Source organism: Heterodontus francisci, chromosome 3, assembly GCF_036365525.1.
Source record: "Heterodontus francisci isolate sHetFra1 chromosome 3, sHetFra1.hap1, whole genome shotgun sequence".
Taxonomy (NCBI): Eukaryota; Metazoa; Chordata; class Chondrichthyes; order Heterodontiformes; family Heterodontidae; genus Heterodontus; species Heterodontus francisci.
Genome location: NC_090373.1, coordinates 86408849 through 86425577, shown reverse-complemented (window position 1 = coordinate 86425577; position 16729 = coordinate 86408849). Strand labels below are relative to the sequence as shown.

General features: G+C 38.4%; 1 protein-coding gene across 7 annotated transcripts in view; it reads right to left on the bottom strand.

Annotated features, from left to right (window-relative positions):
- Positions 1–5809: 5809 nt before the first annotated feature.
- The window catches only part of gtf3c2 (general transcription factor IIIC, polypeptide 2, beta), a 144830-nt gene continuing 133910 nt past the window's right edge, over positions 5810–16729 (bottom strand). For 5 of the 7 annotated variants that reach the window (XM_068024076.1, XM_068024077.1, XM_068024078.1 and 2 more), the window contains exons 17-18: positions 15239–15343; positions 5810–9907 (exon numbers count right to left, since the gene is read on the bottom strand). In XM_068024076.1, the coding sequence (XP_067880177.1) occupies positions 9680–9907; positions 15239–15343 (333 nt within the window). In that variant the 3' untranslated portion in view covers positions 5810–9679. The remainder of the gene's footprint in view (positions 9908–15238; positions 15344–16729) is intronic. The other 2 variants (XM_068024081.1, XR_010971192.1) reach the window with 2 other exon arrangements.

The following is a 16729-nucleotide window of genomic DNA, read 5'->3' as shown; positions in this document are numbered from 1 at the left end:
TCAGGGAGGCACGGCAAGGAGTGGGTTGCTGAGGACGTGTTGTCGTTGCTGTGAGGGTGACCATTGTCATCAGGCACTTCCGCGGGTTAAACAGTGTCCAAAAAGGAGGCATCCCCTGCCCCTCGAAGCCTACTGTGAAGTCGGCAGGGTTTACCTGGCAGTCTCCCCACATGGCAGCACCCCCTCCACACCCGCCCCCCCCCCCCCCCTCCCCAGCCATTGGCATTATGTCAGTGGAGCCAGAAGAGGCCCTTACTTGGCTGCTTAAGTTCCTCAATAGTGCTCCAGGCGGTGGGCCATTTGCCACGCCATTTTGCAAGCAGCAAAGATGTCGAGCACACCCCCGATGTCATCCCATGCCAATTTGCCATCCTTCCTGCCTATCCCCAAGAGGCTGGTAAAATTCAGCCCAATGTTTCAGGTTGGTGACCCTTGAAGGGTGATTAACTCTGCTTCTCTCTCCACAGATGCTATCAGACTTGCTGTGTATTTCCAGTATTTTCTGTTTTTATTTCAGATTTCCATCATCTGCAATGCTTTTCTCATGTCCAGGTTATTCACCAATGCCTACATCAACATCTCAGCAAGTTGATTAGCATATTTCAACATGGCCATAATATGCAAATCAGATATGCAGTTCCGTCATATATGTGCATTTATTTATATATAAAGACAATACATACACATGAAAATTCTTAATATATCCAAGTATTGACATGAGCCTGGATATCAAACTGATGTATCAGTGTTTTGTGGCACCATTGTCAATTACCTATTATCTATCACAGCTAAGTCATATAAACCAAGCTGAGCATTGACAGCATAGTCTGTGATCTACTACACTCTGAGTAACTTTTTGTAGTTATGCGAGAACCTGATTGACCGCAGCTAAAAGGATGCAAGGTTCACTTGATTTTCATACCTAAACAGGTTTATACCAGTGTTCATGCTCCAGTTGAGCCTCTTCCCACCTTACTTCATCTCACCCTACCATTATATCCTATTCCTTTCTTCCTTATGTACTTATCTAGCTTCCCCTTTAATGCATTTATGCTATCCACCTCAAGTACTCCAATGTGGTAGCAGATTCCACACTCTAACCACTCTGAGTAAACAGGAGAATATGAAGGGTGAACATAATCTCTTCTGACCAACAGGGTGATCTTCAATATCATTTGGATTCAAATGGATTGTGACAATAGTTCATGGAGTGCCTTGTCATAGTCATACACCTCAGCAGCAAAATCACAGACCCATACGGATGCAGTTCATGTTGTATCAAGCCAAGATTGGCCACTCATATATGAGTGATTGCAACGTTCAAATCCACATCACATTACTCCATGGACAGTACATAATGTTCCACATTGTGTCACCACACTGCTCGCATGAATAAGGAAGATACTTTGCTCCTGAATTTTTTTTGCTTTGGCACAGAGGAGGATAATTTCATACCTCCTTTATATTTTAGAAAAGCCTTTTGTGATATCCTGGAGCTCCTGTTGCTATGGAATCCTCCCTATTTACATTACAGGGCAGATTCCATAGTACCAGGGGACAACAAAGTTATTGATCTTGCTGCCTGGGCAAAGGCTACAGAAAGGATGTTCAGGGGTTCAAATGCATAGCCTCAAACTTCCATTAGGAAAAACAGTTTTCATCTATAAAATCTTTTATAATCAGCACTTTAGTCTGGATCAGTAATCTGAAATCTGAATTTCTTCCCATTCCAACAAAAACTAATTAACTAATTATTTTAAAGGAAAGCTGCTGGAAGCTTGTAAAATGTGTCCATTACTCCAAGTTAGGTAAATATAACGCATGTAGGTGTGATTAGAGTTTACTCACAAATAAGACACGTACAAGGTGCAAAGCAAATAAAAAATATGGAATCAGAAATTAAATTGTACCATGGGTTGTGGTCAAAATTAGAACTGGAATTTGTTTGTATTCATTGTGAATGTTCTTGTCTGATGAATATGGCGTGAGTTTTATTTTAAGTGTATACTGTGTTTGTTGTGTGTGTCAAGTTTTGAAGTATTGGAGATTTTCCATGTAACATAAGGTTGTCTAATTCTACAGGAACCAATGTTCTCTGTTGCATTGGTTTTGTAAATTGAGGTAAATGTTCTGCCGTGTTCATATGTGGGTGTACATGTGCACAAGAGTGTTGTACATCAGATGTTGTTATTTTCATGTCAATTAGAATGATTGCATACAGTAGTCAGTTTTCCCATTATCACTTACTAATCTTGCAATCCCAGATGAGCCCATTCCTGAGCAATTGCAGATTGACTTCATATGTGTTGGACATAGGTTTCAATAGATTGTCACAATATTGTCTTTGGTACCTCTTAATATAAACGATTTTCATTAATGACCTGATAAATACTAAATTTTTCAATTGTAGTTTATCAAATGTATCTGGAACAATGCATGAAATGTAACTTAAATAAACATTTTATCATGTTTTATAGAGAAAACGATTATCCATTTGTTGGCGAGATGGATCATTCCAGTTATGTGCAGGTTTAATAAAAGTGAAGCAAGCTTATTTTTTGTATTGGCCACTGAAGGAGGTACTCTTGGGAGACCCAGGTGCTGTACATTAGCTACGGTTATACTGTTGCTGGAGTGGACTTTGTTTTCCCTTCCATTGTTTTTCTTTTCATGTTGAGATACTAAAAGACCTTCTTCCAGTACATTACCCAATTGATCTTTCTTCATGTATAAACCCCTAGACAATCAGGATAATTTTCCAACTATGCATTCCTGGTAAGATCATATCAGTTTATGTTGGAACTCCTGATATAAACACGTCAGCCAAAGCTTCGCACAATGTAGGAAACTTAGTCCTAATAAGTATATTAAAGTAAAATCCCAAAGCAGGTTGAGCTTGTAGTGAATGCATTTAAAAGGTTTTGCTCCATGGCTCTGAATTCCAAGGCATGCAATGGAAGGGTTTCTTCTAGCCCATGTGCATGATTCAGAAGCAAGGTCTAATGTGGATGTAAGGCAAAAAGGGAAGTTGCAGGGAGAAAGAGCGCCAGACTATGCTAATGTATTGCTCAGCACCCTGGAAAGGGAGTTAACCTTATGAGCACATGAACTGAAGGGTAAAATCTTACTTACAGTTTTCTAATGATCAACTAAGAACAATCCTCCTGGGGAAGGGAGGGAGATAGAAGCCAGGTCTCTTTAGTGTTGAACAAGATCCAGGATAACATGCTTGGCAGAGGAAAAATGAAGTTAACCTTCCATGTCAAAGTTAATTAGACAATACTGGAGTGCAAGCCCTCAGTATCCCAGGACACTTGGAATGAAACTTGGGGGAGTTTGTGTATCACTGAGAGCAAGGAGATTCTTTCCAATCATCATCATCAGAGAACCCTGCAAGCCAATGTGCCTATAGGTAGGGTTGTCCAGGTTTGGCGAACCACTTACCAGTGTTTTGTACTGGTAGGTTGCGTGTTTTTTTAAAAACTGGCTTAACTCCAGCAGAATCCCGGTGTACACTTGGGGAGACCCTAAGCCTAAGCTGTTGCCAACTCATGCCTATGGTCTTCAGTAAATGGACTGGCCCTCTGTTGGGAGAGGGTACACTCTCCAAATTGGGCAAACATGACCCATATGGATTTCTCAGGAGCTTGGCTTTGATACTGTTGATCATGATGAGGAGTTCCCAAAGATGTCGTAATCCATCTAATCAAAAGTACTACACTGGCAGGCTAACTAACTGGAAATATTACAGTGGAACAGAGTACTGCCTTCACATGACATCCAGACATGCACCCGTTTCCAGCAGGAGTAACAGGATGGTGATCAGGAAAGGGAACCCTGGCTGATTCTTCCTCCCACTGTAATCAATAGATTGAGGCAAATCCAATTATATCTACCTTGCTTCCACTCCAGCTAAGATCAGTACACAGACTGGGGCCCTTCCTGTTCCCTATGACTGAATTTCACACCAGAGAGTGCATTTACAGAACAGATGTTTAACCCCACAAGAAAGCCTATTTTCTCCACCTGGTACTTTAAAATGCCCATATGATTTTTCTCCTGGGAGATTAATCTTTAATTTATGGAGCCTCCAGGACAATCTGGGAGGGCTGACAACACTTTTCATGATTGCCAATGGCCCTGTATAAATTTTGCAGGGCCATTTTTATCCCCTGCAATAATAATAATAAAAAATCACCTTATTTAGCAAGTTACTAGAACGTTACCCAAATAAACATGGGAAAAACGCAGACACACAGGTGAAAAAAAAATTGAAGTGCTGTAATTGTATATTATTACTTCAGGGCCAAAGTAACATTTAAATATAAAAGGATATAACCACTCAGTTGAGAAAGTTTTTAAGCCTGAGTGTGTTAGAGTATTAATGATACTCTAATTACTAAAATACAGGTAGGAATATATTTACAGTAAATATCACAAGAACATGCTATCAAGTAAGCAGGTGAGAAATTAATTGGAAAAGGTAATAACTTGACCTTGGGTAAAATCCTCATGGAGTACTAACAGCAGGAACCAAATTAGGAAATAAGGTGGGCATTTACTTTGTTTATAGCCAACCAGAAATCATTTTTCCTTCTACAAAATTTATATGATGGATAGAAATAAAAATTCTCAACTAATTTTTCTACTTCCTTTTTCAGATGAATTTTTTTTACACTTTCCAATTTCTTTGATTGAAATAAAAGTTGCATTCCCAAACTGTCTGTTGTTAGGACAGCAACTGAATCAGCCTTACTGGATTGGGTAACTGAACTGATAGAATGCTATCATCTTGGCGACAAAATTATTTGGAGTTTAACTAAACAGTGGAAATAAGGGCAATTAAGCACTTAGGCCTTTTGATCCAGTATTTTAAAAGTGTCTTATTGCGCAATAGATCTACAACTCCTGTTCTTAAATAAACACAGGTATCTCCAAGATCCTTTTTAATAAATGACTTGATGCATTATACATATGTATAACAGAGCTAAACCATAACAATACGAAAAATTCACCACTGTCCTTTAAATGTAGCAACCAGAAAACATAATTATTGGCCACTGGTAATCACTTCAAAAGACTTGCGAAGACAAGTATTGTAACAAAGAATCAACAAACATAGATTTGAGGAAAATACTGCGTGGAATTAGTGTATTAGACTTTCCAAATTAAAAATGTATTTGACTGAACCCTTATTGGTAAATGCCACTTTTTTTTTTTTAGGGGGTTCATATGGCCCTTTCATAAGAATCATATGGAAATATTTAAAAGGTTATAGACCAGTAACTTGAGGATACTATTTCAAAGTCAAATTCACCTGGTTGGCTACCCTCATTATTAAGGCCAGTTATCCAACAATGCAAACACTTTATTTACATACAAGCAGCACACAATGTAACATGCATGCCCAATCTTCCGGTACACCATGAAGTTGTAACTGAGAAGCATATTCTTATGGACGGTTCTGGGTACTGCCTGTGCGGAGTTTGCAAGTTCTCCCTGTGACCTTGTGGGTTTCCTCCGGGTGCTCCGGTTTCCTCCCACATGCCAAAAACTTGCAGGTTGATACGTAAATTGGCCATTGTAAAAATTGCCCCTAGTGTAGGTAGGTGGTAGGAGAATTGAGGGAAGGTGGGGATGCGTGAGGGAAAATGGGATTAATGTAGGATTAGTATAAATATGTGGTTGATGGTCGCCCTGACTCGTTGGGCCGAAGGGCCTGTTTCAGTGCTGTATCTCTCTATGACTATGACTGGACCACAACATATTTATAATGGATCTGAAATAATTCTGAAACCATACAGGAACATTTTATAACCAAAAGCAACATTTTAATCTCCATAGTGCATCCACAACCTTTCAAGTTCTGAAACAAATTCTTTAACAAATGGTATCAGTACATCCTGTTAAGTGTTTTAAACCATGTGCATCTAAATGATAAAGAAGTCGAGTTTGTAATGTTCCACTCTTCACCTTTCAGCAGTGCATGTTGCCATGATGAGAACTATAGAACTGTGATTTTTAACTTTTCAGGGAACTCTAGGAAAAACATCATAATCTAATCATATAATACTGGCGAGTAGAGATTGAAAAGAAGAATAAAATGAAACAGACCTTCAACTTGACAAAGTACAGAGGCGAGGGGTAGGGGAGAGGAGAAGAATAGAGCATTTTAAATACAAGACAAAAAATAAGACATTTGCTTCATTATGGAACCAACATTAACCAAAAATCTACATGGAACACAATTTTAAAAAATATTCCACAATTGTGTAATCCCCATTGAGCATGCTCAGTCAAATGAGGCAAGGAAGAATGAAACGTGTGGTTAATCAAAAATAATGGGTAGGGGAAAAGGGAAAATGATCTTACTTTACAACATAGTAGCACACAGTTTAAAACAATTGGGACTGCACTCTGTTAATGCATGAACTAATGGAATGAATAACTTTCCTTGAAAGCTTTATTTTTGTTGACCCAGCTTTCGTGGTATTTTAATAAATTTTTTTTGAATTCAGACAGCACTTAGGAAAATGAGATTTATAGAAAATGGCAGTACACTAATCTAAACCAAGGTTCTTAGCAGCAGTGTGTTAATTAATATGCTGCATTCAGAGTGGTAGAACATAGGTTAATATCCAAAATTCTCCAGGCAAGTTTTTAATTTGTCATATTAATCAGGAAGGTGATTCTCAATTGGAATGTGAGCTGCAACATTTCTGGGCCATCATTTACGAGCTTTTAGTGCCTGGATAGGGAGCAGCATTGGCAGAGATCCAGGAGCAAGTCACCTGCCTGAATTGTCCAGGGAGGATCAAAGGTGAAAAAAACAACAAAATGTGGGAATCACATTAAAATAAGCAATTTATTCATTTGCACCCAAAATGCATTTACAGCAGATTTTGAATGCATTTCCCACCATGACTAAAAATTTACAGATGGGGAAATCAATGCATGAATTAAAGGCATACTACGCTATAGGACAAAACACTGATATGGAGACAATGTCACTAGACTACTTCTCCACATGCTGTATATTAACAGTGCCTTATGTTCATCTAATAGCAGTTTTCAAATAGGAATAAAGCTAAACATTCTTTCAATATAGGAGTCTGTTGTGAACACATTATTAAAGGCTAAAATGTTGCATGACATAGTACATCTAAAAAGAATCATACTACTGCAGTTGGCCAGAACCTTGAAAAATAGAGCAGTTTTTCATGTCATACACTGTACACTGAGTAAAAGCAAGTTATCTATAGCTGGTAGTTTAGATGCATCTGTATTGAAAGTGCAGGTCTCTGTATCAGCTTCTGTATCTACAATGAAAGATGAGTAAGTTGTGATTTTACCACAGCAAAGGAGACAGTAATTAAAAATCTATACTGACATAGTGGATAGAGAATTTCAATATGCAGGCAGTCGTTGTGATAGAGGTGTGGGAAGAGATGTGCATCAGCCACAAAAATGATACAGATCCTTCCCGTTCATTCAGCACACACCTGTGTGCAAGTATGCCATACATGCACAACGGAAGCACTTTGTGAGCTGTGGTGACTAACTTGTGTATCCCAGAGTAAAGCAATCTCAGTGGTGAAGATAGCATGATGAAACAATTGAGATGTAAGATGTACCAACATTAAGGATGTAGTCCAGTAATTCTGCATCTTCTGATCACAATAAAGCACATATGAAACTTTACAAAAAGTCTAAATTATTTTGTTTTTGAGGTAGTTGTACAGCAAGATGCATCCAACTACATCAGTAAGTTACAGATTTACTGATCTTTGAATGCCCAAACTACATGCAGCAGCAAATAAAATGAAATTACACAATATAAAACAGAAACCCAAGAGAAGTTAAAAAATAGAGGGAATACACCACCGGTTATATTCTAATTATTATAAAATAGACAGTACTTTTACAAAAGAATTGAAAACTTGTGACTTCTGATTTAACTTTACAGGATATTTTTCAGGGTGGGGAGGGCAAGAGGGGAAGCATGAACTGTTCAAAGAATTTTTTAAAGAAAGTTTCACAGCTAAAAGCCTAATTTTACACACAGTGCATTATTTAACCTCAAAAAAGCAGTATGGAAATGACAGCAATGCTCAGTGTGAGCAAATTGACCAGTGCCTGTTTTACAATAGCCAAGTTATAAAAATCATGAAATGATTACTAAAATATAAAGGGAAAGTCAGTTTCCAGCAATATTTATTCAACAGAAGTCATCTAGTATAGCTAATATTCATTCTTTTACTAAGAATAAAGAAAAGCTACACAGCACATCAAACGCTGATGCCTAAAGACATGGCCCTTATTAGCAAGTTCTGATAAGCCATGGTAGACACACTGGGGTTAATTTTATACAAGTGCAAAAACAACATATTCTACGAAAAATGGTACTTCCATCTGAAATTAAAGAAAATTTTGCTGAAGCATCCATGGTGGCACAAATCCCTTTCCACCTGCATAGTGCCAGGGAGAAGGCATAAAGATGCAGAGAGGGTGTACCCTAATTTTCAAGAGTCCTAACTGATCTCATTTTACATTACCAATGACAGTTACAAGAGAAAGGATTACACGCATTCCCAAGCAAAAGCAATTTTATTTTGCTTTAAATGCAGTCATTATTATAAATCACTAGAATCCTGTATGTAGCAGACAAAAGCCCATTCAGCCCAGGCACATTTTTTCTTTTAGGTAATCTCCCAATTTGTGCTTTTTTCCCTTGAATACACAACTAACCGGTTTCCTACTTATAAAAAGCTCCCATCAGGCACAAAACCAGCTCTTAGACAGAAAAACTTAGTTATTTGCATCTAGTGACAATTTTGGTTTTGTATTACAGAAGAACCTGAACACATAATGGCAGGCCATAAATTGGAGGTGATGGTTTATGCCAAGGACCACTGCTTTTGGCTCACTTTAAAAAACCCTGTAAATATAATTGTGTGACATTTCATGATTTTAACAACAGTGGTTTTGTAAAACTGTTCTTAGCAGCTAAAAACCTGCCTAAAGCCAATCTTGTGAAATCGGACACAAGTTCAAAAACACTTCATTGGTCTCTATGCTTTCTTCAAAAAAGTCAAATACTCCACATCTCACTAAGATTCAAGAAAAGTAGAAAGCAATATATAGGGACTAAAAAGACCTTCTTCAAGTTCGCAGCAGGACTGAAAAGATGAGAGCGAAGGAAGCAGTTTAATTTGCCTATTTAACCTGAAAAATCATGTGTCTGATTCAATAGATTGAGCTTCAGTAACACATTTAAATAAGACATATTCTATATAACAAACTTTAGAAAAACATAAAAATAAAAGCAAAATACTGCAAATGCTGGAAATCTGAAATAAAAACAAAAAGTGCTGGAAAACACTCAGTAGGTCTGGCTGCATCAATGGGTACTGACCTGTAACCTTAACTTTGCTTCTCTCTCCACAGATGCTGCCAGACCTGCTGAGTATTTTCCAGCACTTTTTGTTTTTATTTTAGAAAAAGATACACTGCTGAACTGGCAGAGAAGCATACCTGCGCCATGTTCAGTTATTGTGCCCTGGTAGGACCCAGTGGGTGGGATTCACATCACTATTGCATTTGCTGCTTGGGAAACTGAATGTGGTGACACGCCAGTACAGAGTGGTGTCTTTATACCCTTCAGCCATGCTGATGCACATCATTCTGTTTGCACTGCTGTTTTTACACTGTGTGTGACAGTAGGGATAATGGGATTCTCAGTTGTTTCTGTAGGTTGGAACATGGAACTGAATTGTGCTTGATATTCCTTGATCAGTTTCTTGCTCACGTGTGTGTTAAGGCTCTGTACACAATGTGCTCGGACAATCCCCGATTGCCCAGCTGAGAGGACCCATCCATGGGCATCAAGATTGGGATTGAAACGGACCTGGGTGGAAAAAAAATTAGTGGATGTCAAAATTGAGTCGATGACAAAACTGAGTGTAATGTTAAATATTATGATCTAAACATGAAGTCAAGGAAGTTGTCAAAGCAATATATAGTAATGTAATGTAAGAGAGAATGCAAAGTACTAAAACAAAGTAAATACAAAAGCTTTATAAAGTCTTATGGAAACTGGGACAAAGCACAATAAAAATGTAGTAACATTTTAAAAATGTTTAACAATACCTAGGATAAAAGCAGAAAACTGGAAAATGAAGTTGCAGGCATACTTGAGGGATAGAGTTATTATGTTGACAACAGGCAAAAAGAACTGGAGTGTTAGATACGTAGCAAGGTAGTGGCTGACAAATATAATTGACAGAAACTTAAATCTTCTTTCACAACAGATTTCACTGCAGAAAAAAAAAATATTTGCTGTACTATTGGGAAGGCCAACTTATTCAGTGAGTAACTGAGCCATACAGGCCAGGATCAATCTTTGGTGAGTTAGTTGATTTCAGCCAAGGTAGTGGCAGGGCAAAACTAGCCTTAGAACTCTGCTCAGGTGATGGAAAAGAGGCCAAAGCTCCCAAAGTTAATTGTTTATCAGCCACTCCTACTGGAACCATGTGGGCATCAGGAGGAGACAGGATTAGCCTCTGCTGTGAAGTACTCCCAACAATCACTGGCAAGGTTAACACAAAATAATTGCAACTTGCTAAGGTACTGGAAAGATCGTGTTCCAATGTAGCCCAGCAAGGAGTCAATATTCGGGAAGAGAAAAATACTAGTAAATTTTTTTTTGACGTAGTCTTTCATGTTGCTAGTGGCAATGTGAATAAATTTACACAGTAAATGAAGATTAGTAAGAAACAAGATAAAAAACTGAAAGTTTAAATTGTCAAAACAGCAAATACAATGCATTTAAATACAATACTTTCAGAAATTAGGGTGTGGCTACAGGGAGGGAGGAAAGCATCAGTGAAGACAATTATAAAGAAAACAATTTAAAAGAAAACACGAGTAAAGACAATAATTCTAATCCAACATAGGGAGAGTACCTGACAGGGTAGGTTAGGCATCTCAAACTAAACTGATGTATAACCTCAGCCCATTACTGTTCCCTATCGAGGTCCTGAAATTCAGCGATAGGAGAGGATAATATTTGGCAGAGCACCTCCAAGTGCTCTGGGTAGAATCTGGGGCAAACATTTATCCAGTGCTAACAGGGCCAGGACTATAACAAGCCTGCCACCAAAAGGGCAGCATTCTAGAATCCAAAATAATTAAGGGCACTACACCTTATGACTTCCACCACCACCCCCCCACCCCCCCAAATCAATGTCCTTAACAAAACTAGATGTCAGGGATTCCAGTGTGATCAACTGCATTGCTGAAAACAGAAGATGGCACCACAGAAGATTCTGAAGTTCCCAATTAACAACGATTAAAGACAGATGGAGATGTCCTGACAAAGTAGGGGCCAGAGGGAGAACAGGGGAAGTAGAGCTGGGTGCAGTGGAGGCCACAGGCCTTGGGTCCAGGCACAAGCCTGGATGTGGCTAACTTTGGTAACAGTGTACAAAAGAAAGCTGCTGGAAAAGCACAAAGCTCAAGCACAAGGTTCCAGTGAGAAAATCTTACTGGACAGATTTCCGAAATGCAGTTTATGGTTTTCTCGTATACTTTTTGCAAATTATTTAAATTTTAAATAGTCAGTGGCAAGAAACCAGAATAACTACTTGTATTTAAATTGTGTCTTTAGCATAAGAAAACGCTCCAAGGTGCTTCACAGGAGTGTTATAAATCAAATTTGACACCGAGCCAAATAGGTTATATCAGGGCAGATGGCCAAAGAGGTAGGTTTTAAGGAGCGTCTTAAAGGCAGAAAGAGACAGGTTCATCATTACTAACTGTGCTTGGCTATGTATGAGTGAAACAGTATGATTAACCCAATGTTAAGCAAGTTACTTGTTCCAATCAAATAAGTGTGTTGACACTTTGGAAGTTTGACATTTGGAAATCAAATTAGGCTTGGAATAGCTTTTCATATCTTCAATCTTCCTCCCCCCTCCTCCACCTCTACCCTCACCATTTCCAAGGGTTGTGTGTGCAGTTTCCTTCATTGAAGAGCTTTGGATAGGCTCTGCTTTTACATCACCATCTCCAATTGACTTAATAATAATCTCTGCTGTGTGCTAAACTATCTGTAGTTAAAAACAAAATTGACTAAAATTGGCACAAGCACAGCAGTTCTCTGGGTTCAAACCACACAATTCACCGTCCTGCCTTTCTTTTTCAGAAAGAACAACTCACTGGAACCTTATCAATGTTTTCAAAGTACATATAGCCAGACTAACATAATGCACTGCTGAAGAAAAAAATCAATGCACCAAGTACCTTTTGAACTCAATCTAAATTGACTGAATTGAGGATCTAAATGCACGTTAAAAATAAAATAGGGAGATTTTTCTGATCCTGCACCTGCGTCTACCAGATTGCCAGGAAAATAAGGTGGGCGAATGCAAATATCCATTTAAGTTTAAGGATGGAAAATTGGACAGCTCTATTAGGGCCATATGCTCCTGGTTGCCTGATTTTCCTGTATTTATTGTGTGCATATGATCCAATTGCTCCAGTTGCTGAAGCAGGAAAATCTGCCCTAACACATCAATCTGCTGCTTCTAGAAATGCAGATTGAAATAAAATAAAATTTTACAGTTTAACACAGGGATATGGAACTCTTGTACAGGGCGCTATGCAAAAAAAAAAAATGGATAACCCTTCTTAAGACTGCAGCAGGAATTTTGCATGGTAATATACTTTATAAAGAGGAGCAGCTATCACTAAAAAAGGCATTTTTTTGCACATCGTGTAATGTAGTAATCATCTCAGGGCAAAGGAGATTAAGAAAGAAAATGGAAAAAAACAGGCTTTAAGAATCCATCACTGGCACAGTTTACACTCAACGATCTCCATTTTTCTATTATATGGCTACATAAACATCAAGATGGTAAGAAGAAAAAAGACCGTTTATTTAAAAGCCAGTGCATCCTTCATATAGATTGAGGTAGTCAACTGTGAGCAACACCAACTTAATCAATACTTTATTCTAAGAGAATCAACCTTAGATGATGATTTGCACCTTCTTTAAACAGAGGGCTACAAATCATAGTTCAAACATTGAAAGTATCATCACTTGCTGCTCCCAGCATTACATGGGCCATTGTCAAGAAACAAAGATTGCGGGTAAAATGTTTGAGAGATATAATGTAGCAAATACATATGCAATGATATAAAGCAGCAAATATTTTTATGTGGGAGCTTAAAGAAGCTGTAGTTCACAAATATGACAACGTTAACAAAATAGATCAAAACATAATTTTGTACAATCTGAACATCTATGAAGTAGTTTATATTTTCCATTTTTAATGGAGTAAAAATGATTCACTGAACAATGATTTGGCACGAGCCAAAATTCACGGTAGAAAATTCCAGAAGTGAAGCAGAACCTTCAAAGTTAACACCTGGAAGGCTTGTCAAGGAGGATGGCCAAGGTCTGTCACTGGACTAACTTAATTAGCAGCAAGATACTTTTATGAGAAAACATTAGATTTGGAATTCAAGAATGATTAAATCAAATGGGCCGAAGGGCCTACTTTATTGGAATGATTTTGAGATTGTCAGAACCCAATCCTGTATAAACTCTCTTCTAAATGGAATATTCTTATTGAAAATGAGATTTCAGTGATAGTTCAACTCTTGCGTTTTGGGAGGGGAGTGGATACAAATTGGTCTTTGAGATAAAATATATATTTACATTCAGCTTTTTCACAAAGGATGACAAACTGAGTGAAGTGTGTTGTTAAGCAAGAACACATCAAACTGATGAGCTGAAGTCACTTGAATGGTTTATGTACTGTCCTTGAGACACACACCAATTGTGTGTATGTACTACATACAGATGGAAATCACAGGGCTGATTTTATTCAGGCTTTGCCAGCTATACGATTTTGCTATTAGATGATGTTGTGGCAGACAATATTAGATGGCAGGGCCCTGACCGAAATCATGACCAGGTATTTCCTCAGAGCTGCTCCTGCTCTGCTTGCTGTACCTGTGCCAAAAGTACAGTAAAGTTACAGCACTGAAGTGGGAGCAGCTCTAATGAAATTCCCAGTCCACATTACTTAAACAAACACAAAAGAGAAGAGCCCATAACTGATCTTTTGCATCAAGAGTACTGAGCTATAATGAAAGACTTGGGAAACTTGAGCTATTCGCCTCAAAAGGAGGTGATTGGGGCAATCCAAGACTAATCCCACTTTCTTGGCCTCCCTAAAGTCCTGTATTTTTCTACTTAATATTTATCTACTCTTCTTTTAAAAGATGCAGTGATCTTGTTTTAAGACTCCCTGTGGAAAACCATTCCATTCTCTAACAATTCTTTATGCAAATAAGTATATCCTAACCACTCTCCCTTAATGAAATAAAAAATTCCCAACGAGAGGAAATACTCTGCCCCAATTCACCCTATCAAAACCCTTCATAATTAAAAAAAAACCTCTCATTAAATCTCCTCCTAGTCTTCTCTGTTCTACTGGGAATAGTCCAAGTACCTCATCTCTCCCCTTAACTATAGCTTTTCATCCTGGCAAACTGAAGCTATACGTTCTCTATAGTATTAATTGTTATAATGTAGCACCCCATACTGTACATTGTACTCTCTAGCCTAACCACTGCCGTGCACAGATTTATCATAACCTCTGTAATGCCCCCCATTTATAAAACAGAAAGTATTATCAGCCTTTTAATGGTTGTGTGAATGGTATCTCTAGCATCACATCTGGGCAGTATCACTGTCCACAGCAAGTAAGCTGTAGCTGGAAAACAGGAATCTCACAGGAGTTTGCGTCCCCCCCTCCTTCTTAGTCGTCCCACTAAAAAAGTAATAAGACTGGATGATGTCAAGTAGTGTGATATATAAACCATCAGTGTAATCAACTGACTTGGCTGGAGACACAGTCGAATCACAAGATAATGGAGTTTGATTTGCAAGTGCTCACCAGGAATCGACTTCAGCATAAATAGTAGTTGTGATGGAGATACAGAGAAGAATTTACTTGAGCACTGTATCTAAAACACAGATCTATCTAAAATACTTTTCACATTTCCACTTCAGATCCCCTATTTTTTGACATGGAATATATTTTACATTACTTAGCATTTTGGATGAGTGAATTTTTGGCTATCTTTTTGGATAAGCACAGATATTGATCCCCATTACAGATATTGATCCCCATTAAGCATAATGCAGCAGTGATGCAGAACTTACCTTGTATACAGATTCCAGGGGCATTCGGTCTGGATAGGTTTTTTCTTTGTCTACCGTCTGCATTCTCTTAAAAGGCCCTCTGGAAAAAAAGTTCTTGAAAGTCCTCTATAAAATAGGAAAAATGTTTTACATTAGAACAAAACAGTTTCCTGTACATAAAATCCAGTATCTAACCAATACTGTTACGGCCAGGTGAGAAAGGGGTCTAGAGTTCCCTCTCAACCTTCACCTGGTCTTATCATAACAGGGTTTAATTTTAAACACACTGTTTTTTTTAGCTCCCTCTTGGTGAATCCTTGTTAACTAACTCCAATTATAAGGCAAAGAAACTAGCCAAACAGGTTTCCTTAGGTTTATAGAAAAATGGTTGAACTTTATTAAACTTAAACTCTAATTCAGTTCATGCCTATGGATACGTGACACACCCACGCTAGCATGCATACAGAATACACACATGCAAATAGAGACAGAAGAGAGCAGAATAAATAAAGTGGAAAAGTTTGAGGCAATATCTGAAGATGGTTTTGGTTACTGTTCTTCGAGCTCGCTGTAAAGTCCTTGATTGTAGGTAGGTCTTGCTTTCCATTAGGGCCCAGTATTCTTCTTAAACCTTGTTCGATGTAGGAGACTTTTCTCTCTTGAGGTTCATGTGTCCTCAGTGGACCCAGAGGCTTGTGAGAGAGAAAAAGAGATGGGAGCAGACAGGAGAGGTCTTCTCAATCCAGGAGCAAACAGTCTTTCTGAGTTCAAGAACTCTGTGGCTAGTTCAAAAAACCCTGGACCAGCCAGTTAGACTGGTTTAACCAGTCCTGGCTTTTGTGGATTGTGTTACCTTAGCAGTCTCTGGAATGCTCTTCCTTACACCTTCAATGTCTGGTGATCAAAATCCATTGTGGGTTGAATGGGTCAGGGAATGGTCCTTTTGTCTCCACAAGCACTGTCTGTTAATATGCAAATGTTTTTCAGCCAAGTGTCTGGCAGCCCTTGTAACAGGCCTTTTCTTTTCTTCCCAGAAAGTTGAAAATCAATGTTCATATGACAAAATTAATATGCCTCATTCTTGGCAGGTGGGGGCCTGCATGACAACACACAGACCATTGTAACAAGATTAGATATTTACATCTTAGGTGGTGAAACAGTTCAATTCTAGTGAACAGTTGTTGCATCAAATATTATAGAAATATCAAGGAGGGAATTTTTAATTCCCTAAAACAGGCATGATTGGGTCAGGTGGCATGCCAAAATGTTAAAAATCTGAATCCTCACCTCAACCCACCCACTTTCAGTTTTAATGGATGAGACCGGGGCGGGCAATGAACCTGCTCTCAGGAGGTAGGTTGGCAATTTAAATATGCTAATGAAACTACGTGTTGCATTTTGACCCACAATTTTGAGTTAAAGTTGGCAGGTTGAGTTTTCTGGACCTCAGGAAGCCCAGTAGCTAAAGGGAGACAAGGACTGCTGGATCCAGGAAGTTAGTGTCTACTTAAC